This window comes from Drosophila gunungcola, chromosome 3R (assembly GCF_025200985.1).
Source record: "Drosophila gunungcola strain Sukarami chromosome 3R, Dgunungcola_SK_2, whole genome shotgun sequence".
NCBI classification, from domain to species: Eukaryota; Metazoa; Arthropoda; class Insecta; order Diptera; family Drosophilidae; genus Drosophila; species Drosophila gunungcola.
The window spans coordinates 6446682-6469407 of NC_069139.1; the positions used below are offsets into that span (position 1 = coordinate 6446682).

The 22726-nt window shown below is 40.7% G+C and overlaps 2 protein-coding genes across 2 annotated transcripts; one reads left to right on the forward strand and one right to left on the reverse strand.

Annotated features, from left to right (window-relative positions):
* Positions 1–1313: 1313 nt before the first annotated feature.
* LOC128263460 (uncharacterized) lies at positions 1314–4016 on the reverse strand. The gene is made up of 2 exons (XM_052998517.1): positions 2819–4016; positions 1314–2280 (listed from the first exon to the last, which is right to left on the reverse strand). The coding sequence occupies exons 1-2, from the start codon at positions 3923–3925 to the stop codon at positions 1432–1434; spliced, it is 1956 nt and encodes a 651-aa protein (XP_052854477.1). The 5' UTR covers positions 3926–4016; the 3' UTR covers positions 1314–1431.
* Positions 4017–19740: 15724 nt separating this feature from the next.
* On the forward strand, positions 19741–21533 carry LOC128257002 (serine protease 7). Its single transcript, XM_052987791.1, has 3 exons — positions 19741–19875; positions 20305–20836; positions 20895–21533. The coding sequence occupies exons 1-3, from the start codon at positions 19815–19817 to the stop codon at positions 21478–21480; spliced, it is 1179 nt and encodes a 392-aa protein (XP_052843751.1). The 5' UTR covers positions 19741–19814; the 3' UTR covers positions 21481–21533.
* The last annotated feature ends 1193 nt before the right edge of the window (positions 21534–22726 follow it).

The following is a 22726-nucleotide window of genomic DNA, read 5'->3' on the forward strand; positions in this document are numbered from 1 at the left end:
TCACATGTGTAATGTCAACAGCTCTGAATTTAGAGGGGGATACTTTCCCGTTTGATTTTTGTTCTGAGAAAACAGCTGGCTCTGCGTGACTTTGTGATTTCCCACACTTGTTGCGCCATTTTCCCGATTTCTGGGCGGGCAGCCCCCTATTCTCAATTCGACAAACTTGACTTGTAATTAGACTTGAGGCAGTGCCATAAATCTTGTGCTTTTGTCGCTGATGCAACTGGATGGATTTATGGCCACTTTGTTTATTTATCTCCAAGTGGGTGTAGCTTTCGCTGAAAGAGTTCTTCGCCCCCTCTTCGTCTTCAACTGGAAACTTTTGCACGAAATTATGTTAAACAATATTTAAACGAGCTCTGTGTTAGCTGCGGCACACAGAACAGAGTCATAAATCTTTTATACCTTTTTCTGCTCTTCTGCATATCGGGCCACATTGATTTATATGCAAAGACTTAATAAAAATAGAGCAATGGCCAGACGGCAGAAAAACTAGACGCCAGTCCAGGCTCCATGGTCCAAGGTCCAAAGCGAATACCTTTCCATGGGTCGTCCTTTGTCCGGCTAACAAAACAAAGGCACTCGACAGTGGGCGGAGTGGATGTGGGTGGAAAAAGTTATGATTATCATAATTTTTGTTACGTGAGTTTTCATGTGGAAAAGATGAAACATCATCGTCTCCGTCGCAGTTTTCGCCCACTCTGTGTTTTCCTCGCTTTTCCTCCTTTGGGGTGGAAGTCGTCATCGCTGTAATCATGGCACGCATTTACTCCTGTTTTTACCTCTGCTTTTTGGCGCCCGCCAGGCCGGCGCCACTTTCAGCTCCAGACCTTCAGACCTCCAGATTTCCCCCTCCTGTGATAGCTTTTCTATGGCTTCTCGTGGCTTCAGACTTCCAGACACATTTTCTCCGTGTTGTGTTTTGTGCCTTTCGCATGCGTTTTCGGTGGTTTTCGCAGGAAACAAGGGGCTCGCACTTCCTGGCCAGACTGCGAATCAGAGATGGTAGTAAGACATCATGCATTCTAATGAGAATTTTAATTGCAGCCCATTGACCACTTGAAGAGTGCTGTCAGCTTTCGTTCCGGAGCGATGTTCGCTTGGGCACGTGGCACGGATGCGCTTCATGCTCGACTAGCCTGAGAAATATCTTGCAAGCCGTAACTGGTTTCACTCGCATAACTCGTCACCCAATGACAAATTTCCGAAAATTAGCGATGCCCTGCCTCAGATACATTTCACATTACGGACGGACAATTGAATTTCGGGGGTTGAAGTTGCTGCTCATCTGTAAGCGAATTAATTGTTGTTTTGATTGCGCTGGGAAAGTTTCTCTTTTTTTTTTTTTTTGGAAAATGAATTGTGCACGTTTATTGCATGGATCGGTGAAAATTCGTTACGAAACTTATGAGATACTAAGATAGCAGACTAAGACTGCTCCAGTTCCACTTCGACGGAAACCGGCGGCAGATCTTCCTTGAACTCGGGCGTGTAGATTTTTCCGGAGGCCAGGACAAACTGCTCCTGGCAGTCCACAATGAAGTAGGCAAATGGACGATTCACCTCGAAGCGTTCCACGCCCGGTAGTTCGGGCTCTGGCTCTGGCACAGGCAGTACAGTGGACTCTGCGCTGGGTGAACGAGCCTGCGTGGTGGCGGCTGACAGAGAATTGGCACTGCTGCCTCCCTCGTCCACTCGCACATTCACAAACTGCACTATTTCATCTACATGAACATCGGCGTCCTCGGAGAGCAAGCCCAACTGAGCTTCGGTCCTCGAGAAGACCTTCTTCAGACCCATCTGCTTAAGCATCGCCTCGGAGCGAGAGGTTTCCTCCACTTGGAACTTGGGTAGAGACACATGCATGTCCTTCATTTGGAACTGCTTATGGGCCAGTAGGAAATCACTGGTCTGCAGCTGGGATATCACATCACTTAGTCCCTCCGTTTCATCGGGCAGAATGATGCACAGAGTGTAACGAGATGTCTCATAGGGCAAGCTTAGAACTCGAGCCTTGAGCTGGGAAAGATCTGCCACCCTGAATTTTCCGCGGGCGTGCATCATTGGCGCCTTCATCGCATCCTCGTTGGTCATGAAGAAGAACTCGTCGCTGCCATCGCGCAGTTGGTAGAAGGGGTTCGCCCAGCTCCCGCGGTAGTAGAGTCCGTTGAAGAGCAGCATCTTGGACTTGGATCCCGCCGAACGACCCGTAATTGAGTTGGCACTCAACGCGGAGGCGATGTCGTCCTGCCGGAACAAACTACGAGCGCCATAGATCTAAATTAAGAAATTTGAAATGTTAAATTTTTTTATATTATATTTAATAATATATTATATGGTTTTAAATGTAGCACATATTTTTAGATAACTACAAAACTAAATATCACTCAGAGAAAACATAGTTTTACCCTATTATAAAGACTTAAAGTCTTGTAATTAGACATATAAGACACATAAGACATATTTGTTGATAATATGAAAGTATAGACCTACAATGCCTAAATTTGCGACCAATGTATTTAAGTATTAAATACAGATTTAATATACAAGCTTAAATTTGTTTTTGACTAAACACTTCATTCATGAGAAAATGTACCCTATATTCTATACCTAAATTGCCTTAATTTGCGATAAATGTATTAACATTTTTACTACTGATATACTGTAAAATTTAAATTGGTTTTTGACAAAGCACTTAACTCTTTAAAAAAATGTACCCTGCTTTAGTTAACCTTTTAAATACTTGTATACACTCTGGTTTTGCTTGCCTGTTCTAAGACTTATTTAGGTAAAGATTTTTGTTATATCAACTCACCCGACTAACGGCTGCCAGGTGGGACTCCAGAGCGAGCATCACTTCATCGGCGCCATCCTTGGCCACCGCCTTCACGGCACTCTCCAGCTTCTGGAGTGGCAGGCGCACCTTCTCGGGTTCACCGGCGGTCACCGCGGGTGCTGCCATGATCTTGTCCAGCTTCTCCTCCTCCTGCACCGTCTCGTTCTCCTCCAGGTTCTTGATCTGGCTCTCCTCCTGGTCGCTGCGCTTGCTCTGCTGCTTCTCGGCTGGATTTTCCTCGGCTGCCATGTCAGGTTTTTCCTGTTTTTCCACAGCCACAGTGGTGGCCTCAGGCTGAGATTCCGAATCCGATTCTGCTGCTGTGGTGGTGGGCTGTGGCTGCTGTTCTTTTTGGAGTTGGTCGGCCTCAGCCTGGGCAACTGGTTTTTCCACATACTGTTTGTCATCTATGTCGCGATCGAACTTGGAGGCCTCTTTGTCGATGATTTCCTGGCCATAGCCATCAGCTGAAATGGCAGGGATATCATCATCGTCCAGGTTAATCCTCTTGAGGGTCTCGAATCCAATGACATCCTTGCTGTTACTTTGCTCGGTGCTGCCCTCAGCGGAATCCGCATTATCCTTTTCCTCAGACAATTGCAGTGAGGTGTTGGGCTCATTCCAATCGTATTCCTGCCGACTGATATCCTTCACATCCACATAGTAGTGTTTCTCGAGCAGATCCTTAAACTCCTCCCGGGCACTACTGTTCCGGTAGATGTACAACCAAGTTTGGAAGGAGGGCAGAGCCACAGCAGCATCCCTGTTCTGATAGTTGCCCAGGATTCTCTTGTAGGCATCCCTCAGCTGAGTCCGATCCTTGGGGTAGCCAAAGACCTGCTGGAATTCCGCGTAGGTATCTCCCTCCGAAGCCTCCGCCAAGACAGCCAAAATGGAAGCCACTCCCAGTGGTGAGTGCACCTGGTTGGCATCGATGTCCTTGTTGAACTTTAGCAGCTGCAGGGCAATCAGCTGGGAAACCTTGCCGGCAAAGGATCCCTGACCCTCATCCTCCAGCTGTGTGGGCAAACTGTGGCCAAAGGTGGCCAGTATAGTGACGAAAATCGCGCAGTGAACCGCTTTCATGGTGACGACGAGCGCGAATGAAGCCCAAGAAAGTTGGCCAAAGACTTTTTATGAAAGCCAGGCCCCGAGAACTAAGCGAGAACGAAGCTCCAAACTGGTTAAGAAAAACTTGCCGATCTCAGGGGCTTCGGCAGAGAGGCTTCACGATATATATATATTTGATTAAGCCGCGATCGATCCGTCGGACAAAGAAAGCCAACGAAAGTGGAAGTGGCGTGGGCCGCTCTCGAGGGCCCCGAATAAATGGGTCACGCCAACAATCAATATGTAAATGCTGTACAACAACTACGAGAAACCAGCGCAAACAAAAGTTCAAAGTCATTGAAATGTTGGAGAGCCAACAACAGGTTTCCAAACTGCGACAAACTACGTGATTAACATTTGATTTTCTGGCTGGTTAATTGCATTTTCTTTTACTTATCATTGTGCCGCCATAGTGTGGCAATCGTTTCCCCGAAATTCAGCACAAACAATTTGGAAACGGGATGGAGATTTCCTCACAGCCTCATGGAGCTTTGTGAATTTGGCAATTTTGGGATCTACCTGACCACGCTTAACCCAGTTTTTCTGGCCAATCGAGTGGCGAGACACACGAGAACAAATCATATCCCAGCCATCAAAAAGCTGGCCAAAACAGTTTCAACACACTTCGAGGCCACTGAACTTGGCCATCGCAGTTGTTGTTGCTGCCTCTGCTGCTGATTACCAAATACGATGGCCGGGCGAAAGCGGCTAAAATCGAGAATATGGTAAGAAGCAAGTACCGAACACAGAGAAAAAATTTATAGAAACTAGTAAAGTGACAAATGTTAAGCCTTTTATCTAGCTTTATTTATAGCAATCAACCGGAATATGGTAGGAAGCTAAAACTGAAGAGTTTTAAAACATATCTTTAATTATTCATAGGATTTATTTAGCAAGGTTAAAGAGTAAATCATGGCTTTAATCATAGTTTTGATTATTTTATTGCGCTTAAAATTTATCCAACACAATATTTATACTCTAAACACTGTATTTTTATTTTCTGAGCAACTTAATAATTAAATTAGATTTTTCAAAGTGTATCTGCTAGTACCAGGTGTGAGGCCAATACTTGCTAATAAAAAGAGCTAAATTAAAGCACGGTTAACAAACACTGATTCTTTTTGGAGGCTTGTAAACAAGTTTTTCCGTTTTAGAACGAGTCAGGCAAAAAGTTGCACAATTTAATAAGACAGAGAGGTGGATTTTCAAAGGGGATGTGGGGATAAAGTAAGTCGCCAGTGCAGCGAACTTTCCAGAGACCCACAAAGAACCAGTAAAGTAAAAGATACTGAACGACTTATGTAATTTATTCGACAAGTTCCGCATTTGTTCTCGATACTCTCCGAATGAGAAAAGGTTACTGAACTGTCTGATTAATCAGAGGTGGTAAAAATCCAGTTTAATTAGCACGGATTGGAATTGGTTCCAGATCGATATAACTTATTTGGTTAAAGTTATTTTTAAATGTCATTAATCTTCTCTTGTTCTTATTTTTTTTATGACGGTACAGGCTTTTTAGTATGCGATTGGAGTCTTATATTTTTAATAACACATAAAATACTTTATTCCTTAAACAGTTGATTTTTTTTTAGATAAATTAAATATACAATTTTGTATTTTAAATCCTAAATTTTAAGAATTATTATTATAATTATTTTTTTTAGGAGTATAAACTATTGCGTGAGTAATACTTTTCTAGAGTATTTCCGTTTCGACTAACAACTGAAATTCACAGAACTTTTTCGGTGTTTGTCACCTTGGGCCTGGTGTTATATTTTGAAACAAATACGAGTATTTTGTATTTTTGTTCAGCTTTTTGTCCATAAATTTCAATGCCCAAAACCATAAATTAGTGCCTCTCCAAGTGGTGAGTGGTTGAGGCTTCCATTTCGACTTCACACGCGCACCAAGCACCCCAAAAGGGTCGAAAGCCGGGTTAGGTGAATTAGAAGTTATTATGGCAAAACGGCAAACTAGTAAATGTCGCATAAATTAGAGGAGGAATCCGGCAGGACACCTTCCCCGGATTTCTTCCAGCCAAATACGTTGTAAGACGAGGCTCAAACAACACCGCGGGGAGACATTAAGGACCAAAATAAGAAGATTCCTAGCAGTGGACAATAGTTTGTGGGATGATAATAGTTGGGACTCGGGTCTCAGGCATTCGAATTACTCTTTATAGACGGCGTGACTAATTGTTTGATTTATGCAAATGTACTGAAAAACTTGCTTCTCAACTTTTAGTAATTAGTGGAAGCTCTCTTTAAGAAAGTTTTCCGAGACCAGGCTGCTTTAAGAGATGAGGAATCCTTTTCCGATTCCCTCTATTTGTCAAGAGGTGAGCTGTCATCTGTCAGCTGTCATGGAGCACGCAATACATCATAAGTCAAAAGGTGAGCCCCATGGCTCAATTGCTTTTGCCCCGGGCCGTAGCAACTTGCAAAATAATTAAACTTCTGTTTATTCTCTCTGGCTCTCCTCTGCCCTCGCAGAACTTCTTAATTATGTTTGATAAACTAACACAGGCCTTCTCTGGATCTCATTCCCCCTTATTCTCCCACATGTCACGTTGACATTTAGCACTCGACAGGACTCGAGGTGATGAATCTTCCCCTGCTCCTTCAGCGGCCATGTGTGCGACATAATTACGGAACAAAAGACTCAGGGGAGCGGAGCTAGGAAAGGTAAGGCACACTAAAAAAAATATTGCATGCATTTTTATAAAATATATATATATTTTTTAACGAGACTTGCAATCACTGGTAATTCGACTTGCATTATTTGGATAATTTTTCAACAGTACGAAACAGATTACAAAAATAATTGTATATATATTTAAATTTACCAAAGTGGAAGTTGATATTGTTTCTTAATCGTAGTAAGGGAAATTAAACTCCTGGATGGCTTAAAAATATTTTTTAAATCTCTAGAAGGTTGAGCTCATATCATATTCGGAATAAAATACTCTTGACAAATAAATCCTTAATGACTAATAAATTTATTTTAGATAAAGTCCATATAGTAAATAAATAGTTTTCAATTTAAAAGTTGGCTACAAACAGAACTCATTTTTTTTCTTTAAGAATTTGAGTGAAATTTAATACAACAAAATTTAAGAATATTCTATACGATAATTAGAATTAGCAATGTCTTTAAACCTACAAGTTTAGCCACTTTATTTTTTCAAATCACAGTTCCTTGATTTTCTTTCAGTTTTTCAAGTATGTTATAAAGAGGAGGTTGTCTAAAGCAGTTGGCGGAATTCATGTGCTTCATTTGCTCCACATAATTCGGCCAACTCCGCTGGCAAATAACTTTTTGTTCCCTCAATTTAGTCACGTTTTAAACTCGAGACTTAAAACCTACGGGGAAGGGGGCTACGAATCACAAAGGGGGAATACCCTCTAACAAGTTGTTTGCTCGGAAGGAGCAAATCCTGGTGCGTCCTCGTCCTGGGCTCAAAAACTTGCTGCCAACGTGGCGGCAATCCCACTCGTAATTGATTTATGACATCAAAGACATATTTTTCGCAATGTTGCGTGGCCTACGTGCGTGACAGTTGACTGGCTGGAGGTCCTGGTTTCGCATCTCGGTCTGGTCCTGATTTTGGTCCTGCTCCTGGTGGTCTGGCCATCTTGTTGATAATTTTGACTTATGGCTGGTGCGGCTGTTGGTCCAGGATTTGTCGCATAACTCTGTCAGTCAAAACTCGGCCCAAATACAGAAGCCCAAGATCTAGCCCATCTGTTTCTGTATCTCTAAGTGCCATTGTATCTGTATCTGTATCTCTGCATTTCAACTGGCAATCGGTGGCAAAGTTTTTCTATTAGGCGCCATTATTTCAAGGTATTATTGCTTTTAATTAATTCAATTAAACGCTTCATAAATTTTTACTTTTTGATTTCGTTGCCTGCGGCTGCCTTGGCTAAATTTTCCTTTAATGGAAAAACTTTGCCCACAGATTTCCCAGCAGCCGAAAAGGGTTTAATTAACGGTTGGCTGGGGGTTCGTTGGGTGGCCGGGAATTCGCTACTTTGGCAAAGATTTCGGATGTTTATTAAGGGATTCCCGTGGCTCGTCGTAAAATTTGATTTCGCAACTGAAGAACGCAAGTTATTGAATGCCGAGTGGTTGCCTTTATTTGCATTTTTGTGTGCATGGCTGCAAATTCCGCAGAGGCTATTAGCAGCAGCAAATCTAATGGAATTACATTCCCTAAGAAAAGAAAACAAAAGCTCGATCTTCAATTAAAAGGTCATCAGCAGTCGACACAGCTGCTGCCCAGGGGTTGGCTTACCTAAAACGTTATTGATATGTACGAAGCATGCTCACACCTTCCCACCCAAAAACAAAAAAACCGAGAAAAACTCCTCACTTGTGATGACTTCCATCATTATCAACACACTCACAGGCAGACAGACTGCAGGGAAACTTTTCCTGTAGTCCTGTCTCCGCTTTTCCCGGCTATCCCCTGGGGGCCAAATAATTGAACTAGCGTCGAACAACAATTTGTTTTAAATGCCATAAGTGAGGGCCGGACAATCGAACACCCCGAACCCCTTAATAATTTATGAAGACCACTCTCCACATGTGGGTCGTCGGTATGCTGGAAAAGTTTTCTATCACTCCGCTCTAATAGAGATTAAATGCATGTCGAAAAGGCAATTAGTTGGAGCAACCCTCCGTGGAGGAAGTGCCCACACCCACACACACACACCCACACCTCCGAAAGCACCAAATTGAAGTCCAACTTTCGACCTTTGGTCGCTCATTGAATCAAAGTGTTGCTCAATTTTTCTCAAGGCCTAGGTGTTGTTGTGGATTTCTGGGCAGGATGCAGGGGTTGGTAGCTGCCGGAAGCAATTTAGCCGAACCCTTCTCAAAGGGTTTCCTGCGAAACTCAGACGCTGCGTCACTGCTAATTAAACTCGCGCTGTCGCCGCTAATGAGCAATGAAAACAACGTGTTGTCCGAAAACTTTTGAGGAAAACTCAACAAAAAAAAAAAATGAAAAATGCTCTAAACTCCATCTGCAGGGGCGGGAATGGGCTGATAAAGGCCCTCGTAGAATCGTCAGGTTGAATCAGCCATCAAAATAATGAAGGCACGGATTTCTCATTACTTTGAAATATTTTTGTTCAGCAATTTTTCGGGCTTTAAGCCATTTAAAAGGATTAGTTCGCTCATGATTTTTTCAAAGGATTCGGCTTAAGGGTTGAGTTCTATCGCATTTTCCACCTTTTTCAGCTAGTTCTAAGCCCAGATTTTTTCTTCATTTAGTAAAAGTACGTGAAAAAATGGTTTTTAATTCAATTTTCTGGCTGCTGGGGGAGATAAGCAGAACCGAAAGGTTATAATTAAGAGTGACAGTGGGTAAGAAGGCCAGGAAAAAGATTTATCCATCGTTATTGTCTTCAATGCAATCCATTGTTTGCCCAACAAATTCGCACACATTACTATTGCCATTTTTATGGGCCAAGAAAGTCAAATGTAATGGGCAAAAATAGAATATTCGACTGTGAAACACTCTGCAGGAGAGATTGCTACTGCGAACATCCACCTGACGACAGGCGAATGCTACCCCAGAAATCCGAAAGTGTATGGTCGATGTAATTCATATTGCGTAGCACTTTGCCATAAAAATTACAATTGACTTTGAACTCGGGCGAGCAAGCAGCAGGACATTTCCACATTTTAACATTTTGTCAGCCAGCCAACAGGGCAGCGATACATGGAAACTAACTCAGAACTGAGACTCCGATCCAAACCCCGATATTTCGCCACTTCATACTGCAGTTGCTGGCCTGCTTCCTTTTATGACACCAAGGTACACGGTCGAGACGACAGCGACTACGACAATGGCAATGACTACGGGCATGTCTGGGGATACACTGGAAAAATCAGATCTAAGTCTTAATTCAGATTATCGAAAATAAAATAATAACATTAATATCTTCTTCTTTAACAATTTATAATTTTTCAGCTTAGCAAAAAGAAGATAAAAATAACAATAAAATCATCTCTTCAAATTCAACATCATAAAATTATAACGGTATATAAGTAAGTTAACAAATTTATTATTCAGCCTTCATTCAATTTCTTCAATTTTTCAGGTAATAGAACTTGTAACAATCTTATTAAATTTAATAACACCTTGGTTTGTTTATAAATAACAAAATATAAAACCACTAAGAGCCTTTAATATAATAAAATATCTAATTTTAAAGTTTTTTTTTGTAAATTTTCCAGTTAAGCATATGAAAAGTACCTAAATAGTCGAAAGCTTTTAACAATTAAAACATTTTTTTTCAATAAACTACATCCTACAGGGCATACATTTTGTAAGTCCAAGACTTTCATTAAAGAGATTTTTTTTCAGTGTCTGACTTCAATGCAGCTCCGGTTCCAAGGTGGCAGTGTCGTCCTGGCCAAAATGTAATGGTGTTATGGCGGAATTATGCGACGCCGCCGTTGCCCCTGGTGTGTTTATGGCCCCCCTGTTGCGGGGCAAAGTGCAAGGGGGACGGCCAGATGATGAGCAGCGGCATCCCTTCCCTTTCTGGCGACAAACGCACTTTGCCGACACCCATTTCCCGCCCCTTTCGCCCTGCGAAAATTATAAATTATATACTTGTAAGGGGAGGCCTTCTCGTCCGCGACCAAGGAAAACTCCTTGGTTGCCGAGAGTTTTCTTTTTCCGTGCAGTTGAACACGAGATGCATGACAAATGGCGGGCAGAAAGCTGGAAAAGCCAACCGGATGGGGGGAAAACCCTTTAAAGTTTTCCATTTATCGGCATCGCCACCGCATCAGTTCATTAGTCGAACACAAAGATATACATAATTCCTACGGATACGGATCGCCGTGCCAGATTAATTGGCTCGCTGAGCTTGCCGAGTAAATATTTAATTAATCGCCGATTTGTGCACTGAGCTCTCTATAACTCTTCGTTTCCATTTCTCCCAAAAACAGAACGCCTTGTGACTAATCGAAGCCATCAATTATGTTGATAGATTGGCCCACGGAAATAGTTGTAGTCCTTGGGGAAAGACCCTCCATTTAGTGGCCTCAGTTTGTCACTGCAGCTTACCGCTGCTTAAGGTACTTGTAATTGAATGCCGAGCGGTGAACGAACTGTCCCACGGAAAATCTATAGAAAATAACAGGCGAAGAGGACACTCCAGAGGAGTTCGTTTATTCATAAGCTGGCTCATGCAAAATTGCAAGTGGCTGTTGAAAAAAGTTTCAAGTAGCCACCGCAACTAAGTAAAAAAAAAACCGGGGAACAAAAAAGGTCTGGGACTATATGACTGGACAGACGTGTGTCTGATCTGAATGCTAGATAAAATTATTACCCTTTTTATTCTCGCCGCTGCTCGCTGGGATTTGTCCGAATTCAAATCCGTGTCGGTCTTCTTTTCCAGCAGCTGAAGATGGTCGGGGAGATGAAGTTGGAGTTGGAGATGGAGCTGCAGACCGTGTTCAGATCCAAATCCAAAAACCAAGTCCGAGTCGCCGTCGCCTGTTTATTTCCTGTTGGACACTTTCCGTTTGTCGTTTGTTGTATAAAAAGTCGCCGCTGTTGCTCCACCTCTTTACTTTTCTCATTTCTCTGAGTTTTTGATACCCTTTTTTGGTGTTTAAAAGGGTATATTTTATTTACAAAAATATATAAATAAATCGCACACAAAATTTTAAGTGAGTTATGTTAAAAAGCTTTTGAGAGTATTTATTTTTTTATTTACAAAAACTATTAAAACATACACAATTATTTGTGGTAAGTTAAAGTTGTCGCGAAGGCTCTTGAGAGTATCAAAATCTACATGTACTTCTAAAAACTTGTATTACAGTTTAAATACATTTATAATCACAGTTTTTACTTGCAATATCTCCTGTTAAGTTAATTATTTAGCTCACCAAACATCCTGTTATAAGGCGTAAATCTTTTTTACATAACGTTTAAAAATACACGAAAGTTGGTACCGATAAACAAACGTTAATAAATTTGTAGATTAATTCCCAACTAAATATAAGCATATTATTATTTCAGCATATGAACCCATACATTTATCTTTACTTTTTGGGGTCCTAGGAAACACCAGGTATTTCTTTAGTCGCTAGTCTGCAAATTACCTCCCAAGCCTGATTTTTTTCCGCTTGTTTTTTATGGCTCACACAATAAGCATCATCAGCAACAGCAACAACAGCAGCGACTGCAGGAGCACCACTCGACGTCATCAGCAGCACATTGTGCCCGGGCAAGCCGAACCGAAATAGTCTCCAAGTCCGAACCAAAATCCGGAGTCTCAGGGCCAAGGAGACGATGGCCGCATGCCGATAATGTGCGGCCATAAGGTAATGAAAATTTTATCTGATTCTGGCAATAGTTGCACCCTTTCTGCTCCGGCCTTTGATTTGATTTCGGATCGAATAGGGTGGGGCTGGGATTAAGGGGAATGGGATGGATGTCCCCGAGCGAGAGCAAATGATACAATACTTTGTGGTCAGCATGTGTGCCCAAAAGGTACGAGTATTGGTCGCATTTGATTGAAATTTGAATTGCCACCCCTCCCCCTCAGTCGCACAAAAGGATTCACATTCGAGTGGGAGTGTGCATACTTTTAGGGGCAATCGTTGAGTACGTGCTGCGGCGACAATAACAGAAACGTATCCGCAAACCGAAAATCCGAGATCCGTATAAACGACAATAAGACCGAGCACTATTTCATTTTAGATTTTAATCAATTCCGTTTGATGTGACACGTTTGTGGGCCGCTTTGCAGTGCCCATCCCCAAAAACTTCCCATAAAGGCCATGCAACATATGCAGGCAATCCACTACACTTGCCGCCTAATGAAGGTACAATCAATTCACTTTCAAACCTATCAAATCCAGAATGGCTTCATTATTTCCATTATTGTTCATAATTCTCTTTTGATTATATATATTTCACAAAAGGATAGACAATACAAAGGGAAATTGCTATTCTATAAAGTTGGAGACTGTAGAAAACTGATTGCAATTATATATATTTAATTAAGTAGAACAAAACCTGATTAAATTTAAAATTGTTATGACTTTTTATGGCATTATTATAAATCCAAAATCCAAAATCTAAAAGTATGCTACAAGAAAACGCTATATAAATTACTGTACTACTTGAAAATTCTTATAGTATTTAAATGAATTGTATTAAAGTAGGTTGAATAAAATACTTCAAAGGTTACCTTTAAATATTCAGTCAGTTGTTTTGAAGCTTCAAGGGTTTCACAAATATAATTAAGGGCTCATAGATCACAGGGAATTATTGAGAGCCCAGCTGAGTTTGCTATTTTTTCTTGGCAGTGAAAAAAACAAATGTCACCCAATAACCAAGCAATTATCTGCAGCATCATCCCCTTGAACCCCAAATAGATCCCGTATAAAAGCAAATAAATAACAACTAAACAAGCCAATTGAGCTGAAATCGACTCGTTTTCCACCGCCCCCAAAAAAAAAGAGCCTCAATAAATTCCGGGCACACACCTGCAACTTCCTAAGGACAAACGCTGCAATTATCGAAGCAGAAGTCCAGCTCGACAAGAGCAACAAATCCAATAAACTTCACAATCGAACAGCACATAAATATTAAACGATGATTGAGCTGCAACCCACACACAAATACACGCACACACACACACACATTTCAGATAGAGCGAAAAGCTTAGGGAAAAATTACAATTTATTGGACATTTCCGGTCAGTGACAAAAGTGGACAGTGCAAGATTTATGCCCTCGACGATTTGCTGGCCCGGGATTTATTGAGGCAAGTTACCCCCAGTTAATACCTGATCACTTAAGGTTAAGTGGACACAAGCGTCCGGGCTTAAAGCCACTTTAAGGACTCTTTCTCTGGGGGAAAACGGGTCGAAAGAATGTGGCCAACTCGATTATTATGCAGGCACCTCAATTGCATTTTGCAGTTACTCAAATTTGCATATCATTCCACTCCGAAAACTAAACTAAAACTAAATAAATGCCAAAACAAACCGAAAACTTTCCCTGGGGCCGCATAGCTAACTTTATTATGAGATCAGGGGGTCTAAGGGGCTGAGAATGGGTGGATATTACGTATAGTATCTGTGGCTCTGCTGGCCATCGCTCAGAAAAAGTAAAGCGCTCTGATTCCGGATTCTATGCTGCCGACATGTGTCACTCTGCAGTCCAGCAGGCATAAAGATTTGCGGGCCTCCAGTTCTCCATTTTCATTTCCTCCAGTTCTATATTACCCCCCTGTTTTGGGAGTATGCTAAATTTGCATTTTCTAAAAACTCTTTGGCGAGTGTGAGGTGTAGCTGGTGGCAAAAGCTGAGCGTTTACATAGGGAGAAAAATATATTTCAATATTTGCTATTGTTAGACTTTTCTACCCTAAGCCACATTTCAAAACGGAGAGTTGTCAAGAAGCTTTTCAATTGCTCACATAATTGTATTTATACCATTTCCGGATCTTAATTTTTCAATAAATCCCTAACAGTTGTTATCTTATTGCTCATAGAAATAATGAGGTATTTTTTCTTCCTGTGCATAGTTACTGTCCAGGACAGTCCAGCAGAAAGCTTAGAAAGCCCACAGTCCGGAGCAAAAAAGAGCCTTCCAGGATGGGCCCTGGTCTTCCATCATCGTCGCAGTCGCACTAATTCCTCAGCAGCAATTTATCAACAATAAACAGTTGCAGACATTTTGCTTAGTTTCAGAGTGCGGGTGTGTGTGGGTGTGTGTGACGTGTCCTGTCCCAAACAGGGATGCATGAGAAAGTTTGACTCTCGAGTGCTGCAGGCAGGCTTAAAGTGCTTGATGATTTAAAGGCCTCAGACACAAAAAATACTGGGGAGTGTTTACTTCTTCTTATTGAAATTCCTCAATTGATATCCGCGAATTTCTTTGTCACTTTTAGCTGACTGCGTGTTTAGCTAATTCCGCCAATTGCCCAAATAATTTTCACATTGTTCGGAGGCCTCACACACGTAAAGTGGCCGTAATCCAATAAGCGGCAGCAACAATTTTCGCGCATACATTTGCCATTTAATTCCATTTACGCCTCATTTGCTGGCTCTCAACGGGAGTTGTTTCCTGAATGTAATATATTTAATGGTAAAAATCAAGAACACATTTTTTGAATAGGAAACAAATTTCAATTTTTTTATTTGTATTATCTTTATATTTACATTATTGATAAAACTGTATTTTAAGTAAAAAGATTTAAAGATTGAAATGCACACATTTGTTTAAAAAAATTACGTTCCTAATAATCAAATATGCTTCTTACTGCAAATATTATGTTTTTTTAAAAACTCCATTTGAATTTATTTAAGTATATTTTTTTTAAGGGGCTCTCAACTTGACAATGAATATTGACAAATGTTCATTCTATTTGTATTTTTTATTTATAGCTAATTTTTCAGTGTAAATATATAGGGAATAGTCTGCCAGGCATCCATTCATAATAATCGAACCTGTTTTTTTTCGCCCCTCGATTGATTCGATTTGCAATTTCGGAGGTAGAGAAGTTGTCACGAGGGTGGCGAAATGCTAAGTGGGTGGATTGCCGGATGGCTAATGAAATTTCTAATCATTTCGTTAGCTTATGCTAATGAGCATGTGTTGTCCTCGATTCCAGGTTTAAGTAGCCATATCTCGACTCACGATGACAGTGCATCTTTGAGGTTTTAAAGGCGACCGTCTGGGTTTTGAATCCTATTCAAAAACACCTTGAGCGTTGGCGCCACTGGATCGCTTTTAATAAACTTGTCGCACAGTTAACTTTATTAAGATTAATGAGCATGTGCACTGGATCAGGCCGATGGGGGGCATTGGAAAGTGTTCTGGAGTCTGGTCGACAAACGCCACAATAATAAAAACACATTTCACTAGCTTTAATGACGTCATTACGTGGCATTTACGTGCACCACCACCAAGCATCAACCATCAACCCCACTAAAATCCACCCACTATGTCTGCCCTTGTCTGATGCTACTGCAACGGCAAAGTCAAGACGTTAATGTGTCCAATAATTTAATTTTAAGTACCTTGCAAAAAGAAATACGGCCACATTTTTACAGACAATTTCCTTTAATGGCCAGACAAACTGCAAGCAAGTCGAACCTGTGGCAGGTCCTGTTTTGGCTCCTTGGCTCCTTGATTGTGCTGTCGAAGTGGAAGGACATGCCGGTCCGGAGGTAATTGCATGGAAAAAGTCAGAGCCGAAGTTGGCCTGCAGTCGAGCGACTGCCCTTTGTGTAATTGAAAATTTAATATTTATTTCGCAGTTAGTAAATCAAAGTTTCAACGCATAACACACTGCCATTACATATTCATCATACGCCCCGTGGGCCACGCCGACAACTCATAAAAAAGCGAAAAAAGGAGAAAATAGTCATGCACATGTGGAGAGTGGCGATAAATCAAGTCAACCTTTGCATGAGTTTCGCTTTCTTTCTCCGCATTTCTCCATAGAACTCTCATGAGTCAGCGGAAAGTAATAAAGTTGAATCTGAATGACGGGGGATGGGTTTCAAAGGGCCATTATCCTCCAATGTAACATGCTCATACATGGATTAGTGTTCAATAAAGCCAGAGGTCCTTTGCTATTTTTTAAATATTATTTTTTAATAACCAACTGTTGCTGCTGCATACACTCTATTTTATTCCCAGTTTTAAGGTGTAAACAAGCTGGCAAAGGAGCAGACGAGTGGCAAATAAATAAAAAACATCAAGCCGGGTGGAATAATTCACCGAGCATTTTAGCTGCAAAATCATAAATAACAACATGTAAATAGCTTTTATCTAACAGCTCTCGTCACAGCGGAAGCGGCCAAAAAACCTCACGGAAAAGCGCTCGAAAAAGTGGCATAAAAGCCAAAAAAAAAAGGCAGAGCCCAGGGGGCAAAAAGAGTTTGAGTTCGAGTTCGAGTCCGACACTTCAACTTGCTGCTGCTGCCGCTGCAACTCGCATCAATTAAACCTAAATTGTTGCAGTTGTTAACACGCAACAAAATTGTCTGCTGCACTGCAGCTAAAAAACTCGGACAAAAAACGATGAAGACCAGCAACAAAAAAGGAAAAGTGTCAACAAAAAAAAATCGAATCCAGTGAATTACATGTGATGGGGATTATTAACTTAAAGATACCCTAGATGTAATTATGTGAATATATAATTGATGTCATATATCTATGAAATTATAAATGATAAGATAGGATTTTCATCAACTTTACTTTGTAATTGCATTTTCAATAGAATAATACAAAATGTTTATCGTTATATTTGGTGTAAATTTTTTAAAGTCTGTAATTGAAAATATAAAATTGTCTTAAAATATAGTCCATAGTTAGAGTCCATACCTACCAGTTGCCTTAACTGCTGGGTGCACAATAAAAAGACTTCTGAAATTGGTAAAACGTCAAGTGTAAAATCGCATAGAACTGCATAAAGCCGCAACTGGAAAAGTGGAATAAGCGGGAAAAGGGGAAAAACGAAAAAGCGGAATGGGACCCGTTGTTTGAGTGTACTTCTGCAATGGGATTTATTCTATGCTGTCTCTTTTTTCGCTGCAGGAGTGACCGAGTCCAGAGCAATTACGCCGCTTGAAATATTGACAATTACTTAAATTTATCTTTTCTAAACGCGCCGGATGCACCTTTTGCATGGCAGGGGAAAATGGCGGGGAAAACGTTTGTCAATCAAGCGCCAGACAGGAGGCTTCACGCGTGATATATTTGAAGTGGCCAGTACCACCAGGCTGCAGCCCAGCCAAGCACCACCTAAGGCCCCATCCACCACCTGATGCACTCGACTGTGTAATTTTTGCATATTCCAGCGCCAAAATTCATGGCGTGGGGCATTCCACGTGGCTGCTTTCACCTGCGGATCGCCACGAATGAATGAACGAGCAAATGGATGAATGAATGCCTGAATGCAGTATGAGTACACAGAGGTAAATAAAATTTAAAGTACGGAACATGTATTTTATGCGAAAATATTCATACAGTGATAAGTTTTTTTTTTTAGGAAAATAATTTTAAATACCCTTTTTATTTTATAACATTATCGCAGTTCTAACTTTTTATATATTGAACTAACGAAGCGTAAAACTTTAGAATTTCGTGCAGTGCACTCTGGTTGTTCTCGGTGGTTGGGCGCCATTTCATTGCGGTGGCAACGGCGGCTGTGAAATGGCCTGGAAATGATTTAATGCGGAAAGTGCGGTCGGGACAGAATTAAAAATTTTTTCCCGCCCGCCAGGTGAGAGCGGCCAAAAAGGAGCGGCCACTGAAAAGCGGAAAAGTGCAGAAATAAATCACGCATCTGTGGGAATTGAAACTATTTGAAATCCAAAGTGCGTTATTTCTGGACATGGCAACTAATTAACTTTAAAGTTGGTTCAGCTGAATTTCGCCTGACTATTTTCGGCTTTTTGCTGGCTTTTTGTTGTGTAATTAATCACTGTCTGCCCCGAGTGCAGCGTGCTAACAAATTAACACCAGAGGGGAAAGAGGGGGGCCAGCAGGATGCAACAAGACACGGCAACATTGTAGTTGCTGCAAGCGGGTCTAGACTTCAAAACTCATTTGGCCAGGAAAATTGCAAATTGTAAATTGCAAACTTTTCTCGCTTTTTCGGCATTTTTTGGCATTTTAAAAATGCATTTTTCATTTCATTTTCATTCGAGCCGCGTGTGAGTTACAAAAAGTCATTTGGCCGACCAGCTCATTAGGGGAATCGCACTAAAACGTACCGGTTTTGACAGTCTATCTCCAAAAAGACCCAGTGAAATCCTATGGGAGCAGGCAGACAGCCAAAAGATTCTCTGCTTTCCTCAGCAGCTGCCGTTTTTGGGGACTACCTAAAATAGACATCAGGTTTCTTTGCCGCTGGAATAGAAAGAACAAAAAATATGACTTTAACATGTAAAGCGAAAAGTAATTATACTTCGGAAAGGCAAATAAAAGTTTTACAAATTTCTCACTTTCCCGGCTTCAGGTAAATATTTGCGATTTTTAATAATATAGAAATGAATTCTCCGCGCGTCTAGCCTCCGATCTTCGCTAATCTAAGAAAATGTGCTGCTCTGATAGGTTCAAGGCCAAAGTCTTATTAAAGATTAGCTATATATAAAAAAATTGGAATTTTTTTAGTGTGAAACATAGCAGGGTTTGATCTAACCTATTTAACAAATGTTTTTTGTTGTAGCTATTCATATTTAATTGAAAATTTAATTCGTGGTATACAAAACCATGACGTTTTTGAGCAAACGCCGTTGTTCGGTTTATAGAGACTTAAAGCTATAAATACAATTGGATTAACCAAAACCTTTTGCTAAGGAAATTAGTTTGACTTACAGAAAATTAGATTTAGGGTAGTTGCTCATATGTTTAATTCAATGATTTAGTTTTTTGGAAACAAACCAAATAAGTCACTAATTCACAGCTCCCCTGATAAGGTGTTGTTTGTGCTATAAATCATCATCCAAAACATGGTTTTGCGGCAATTCAACACACAACATTTTTTGTTGGTTTGTTTTTGGCGAACATTACAAACACGCTTATCTTTACCAACCTGGGAAGTTTGAAAGTTTTATATTTTTATATGGAGATTCCAAGTTTTGAACGTAAAAACATTACCTTTGACCCACATAGTGTTGATATTCCCAATAAACTCATTAAGATTATACTTTACGTGTTATAAGACATAAAATATTAACATTCAAAAGAAGAACGAAACCCAGCAGTATGTAGCAGATAAGGCATTGTCTATAAGAGCAGTGTATAAGATTTAACTTTCAGTACGGAACACATCGAATTCCACGGTGGTCGTGTTCAGAGCAAAAATGAAAGTGTTTGTTGGAGTGTTTCTGTGCATTTTGATTGTTCGCGAAGCTCGTTTACAGAGTGAGTGACAAGCGGATTTTAAGCTACACTTATAAGAAAAAACTAAGTGAAAAAAAAATGTTTGTTTTTTAATTTGAAATACGTAATGTTTGTTAAATTGTTAAAATATAACGTTGAATATTTAAATTAAATATTTTATATTCCGTCTAAAAAATAAATAATTTCTAAGTGCATCAAATAAGTAAACTAAACTTAGACTTTCTGAAATTTAAAATTGAGGAAGTACAGCGCCTCTTTGCAAATTGATTTGATTTCAATGAGTTCTTAATTTGTATATTTATTGTGTACGGTAAGGTTAAGATACGTTTTTAAATATTTAAATATTTTGTTAAATTCAGGTTATAAGTCCAGGTTTTTTAAGTACATGGTACAAATTGAATAAATACATTTTATAACTTTTTAAGGATTATATTTAAATCTCTCTTACAGTTTCACGATGCCGCAATCCCAACCAGCGTACTGGAATTTGTGTGGATATAGCCCGGTGTTCGCCACTAAATTCCGGGCGGATGAAGACCCCTTCGCAGTGGCAATTCATTGATGCCTCTCGTTGTTATAGCCCGGACAGTAGGACCTTCGTTTGCTGTACTGATGATATCGACTTTAAAAGAAGACTTGTTGCTCGTCCAAACGGCGGAGGATATAATTCGCCTCCACAGCAATATGGCGGAGGATATAATTCGCCTCCACAGCAATATGGCGGAGGATATAATTCGCCTCCACAGCAATATGGCGGAGTATCTATTTCGCTACCACAGCAAGATACTTGTGGAGGTGATATCGTTAGCCTCTTAATTTTCGAAGGCAAGCAAACAGTTTTAACTAAATTTTCCTGGATGGCTTTGCTGGAGTACCTTTCCCCAGACGGAGAATATCTGGAACCCAAGTGCGCGGGCTCACTCATCAATAATCGCTACGTTTTAACAGCAGCTCACTGCTTGGAACCAGTCAACGCAAAACTGTAAGATATTGCTTTATAACCACATTTTGGTTTAGTACTATCAATAGCATTGTTTCAGTGTCTCTGTGAGGTTGGGCGAGCATGACACTCGTACAGACCACGATTGCCAAGGAAGAATATGCGCACCAGGCGTTATAACGGTGCCCATTGAAGAGAAATTTTCTCACGAATCCTATTATGCCGGATCCAACAATTTTTTGCACGATATTGCCATAATCCGCTTGGCGCATGAGGTTGCCTATTCGCCCACAATTCGGCCAATATGCCTTCCCTCCACTGTAGGCGGTGTGACATTGCGACCCGGTCAGCAGCTGACCGTGGCAGGATGGGGTCGCACTCAGAATGGCTTACCAAGTCCCACTAAACTTGAGGCCCATGTCGACTATTGGGCTTACGATATGTGTCGTAGGAGATACTTATCTGAGTACATCGCCTTGGCACCCAGTCAAATTTGCGCCTTAGGTAAAGGTGACAGCTGCGAAGGGGATTCGGGTGGACCACTGATGGCATACCGTCAAGGTACTTGGGTCCTGCAGGGAATTGTGTCCTTTGGTAAAACTCATTGCGGACAAGTAGGTTGGCCATCGGTTTACACGAACGTTACTGCATATGATGACTGGATTAAGGGAAAAATGAGGCCTTAAAAGGGTTAAGTTTACTTGTGGGACTTAACAATACAGTAAATGATTATGTATTATGAATTTACTTAAATAAAATATTTTAAAAGGCTGGTACATTTGTTAAACTGGTTATTGTCTACGCTGAAATTGAAGGTCGTTGCAGATTTCAAATTCTCCGGCTATATATCAATGCTTCTTTCCGCACACTTTTGGTGTGGTGCTGGCCATTGTCCATTGAAGAGCTAAAATACAGGTTAAATTTTCCCCTCGACCATCTCCGCCCTAATCGTAATCCCAGGACCATCAGCCGCATCATCATTTTCATTGTGTGGGCATTTTTATGAGCGTTTTCAATGCCTCAATGCGAAAAAAGCACAATAAAATCAATGAGGTGTGTCTGCGTCTGACTGCTGCACCTCAGTTCCGTCTCTGGTTCCACATCCACAGCCACATCCGAATCCACGTCCAGAGGCTGGGCAAACAATCGGGTATCTGATGGATACACAGACACAACAGCTAAACAATCAAGCACAGGTTCAGGAGCTGAAAAGGGGATCTGGATTTGGAGTGGGGCCTGGGGCTTGGAGATGGAGCCACCTACAGTGCAATCAACGACGGGGGCTGAGCCACGGTGAACCACCCAATCCATAAAGGACAGCCTCAAATGATACCCTTTATTGAAGCAGGGGATTTGGTTTATACAACGCAGAAACTATTATATGTACTAGGAATTTATATTCTATAAATAAGCTTACTGCACTAAATGTCACAATAAATAGATTTATAAATGTCTTTTTTTTATAAAATTAAAACCATTGGCTGGAAGCAATACGTAGACAGTTAAGCAATTATCATTAAAATCAACAATTTTTTTCAAAAGTTCAATAAAAATAAATATGGTACTTAGGCCCTCATAATTTTCACATATATTAAAAGGTAAATATATAAGTTTCCTTTTTTTTACTACTTTTCCTATTCTACAAATTTATATTTTTTATCCAGGGCATCAATGGCACTACCTTTCTATGAAGCTCTCCCACAGTTGTTACCTATTCATAGGTTATTATTATTATCCTTGCACACTCAGCCACACACACTTTTGCACACAAACACACCAACACAGACGTGGTCTAAGCTTGCGTAACACGTTATCCTCCTGCCCGCTTTGTTGAGCACTTTGCGAGCCGAACAAAGAATGTGCTTTATTGGCACTTTTTGCACAATTGCCGTGCCGACCCCTCTACTTTTATTTCCCTTTCCCCAGAAGCAG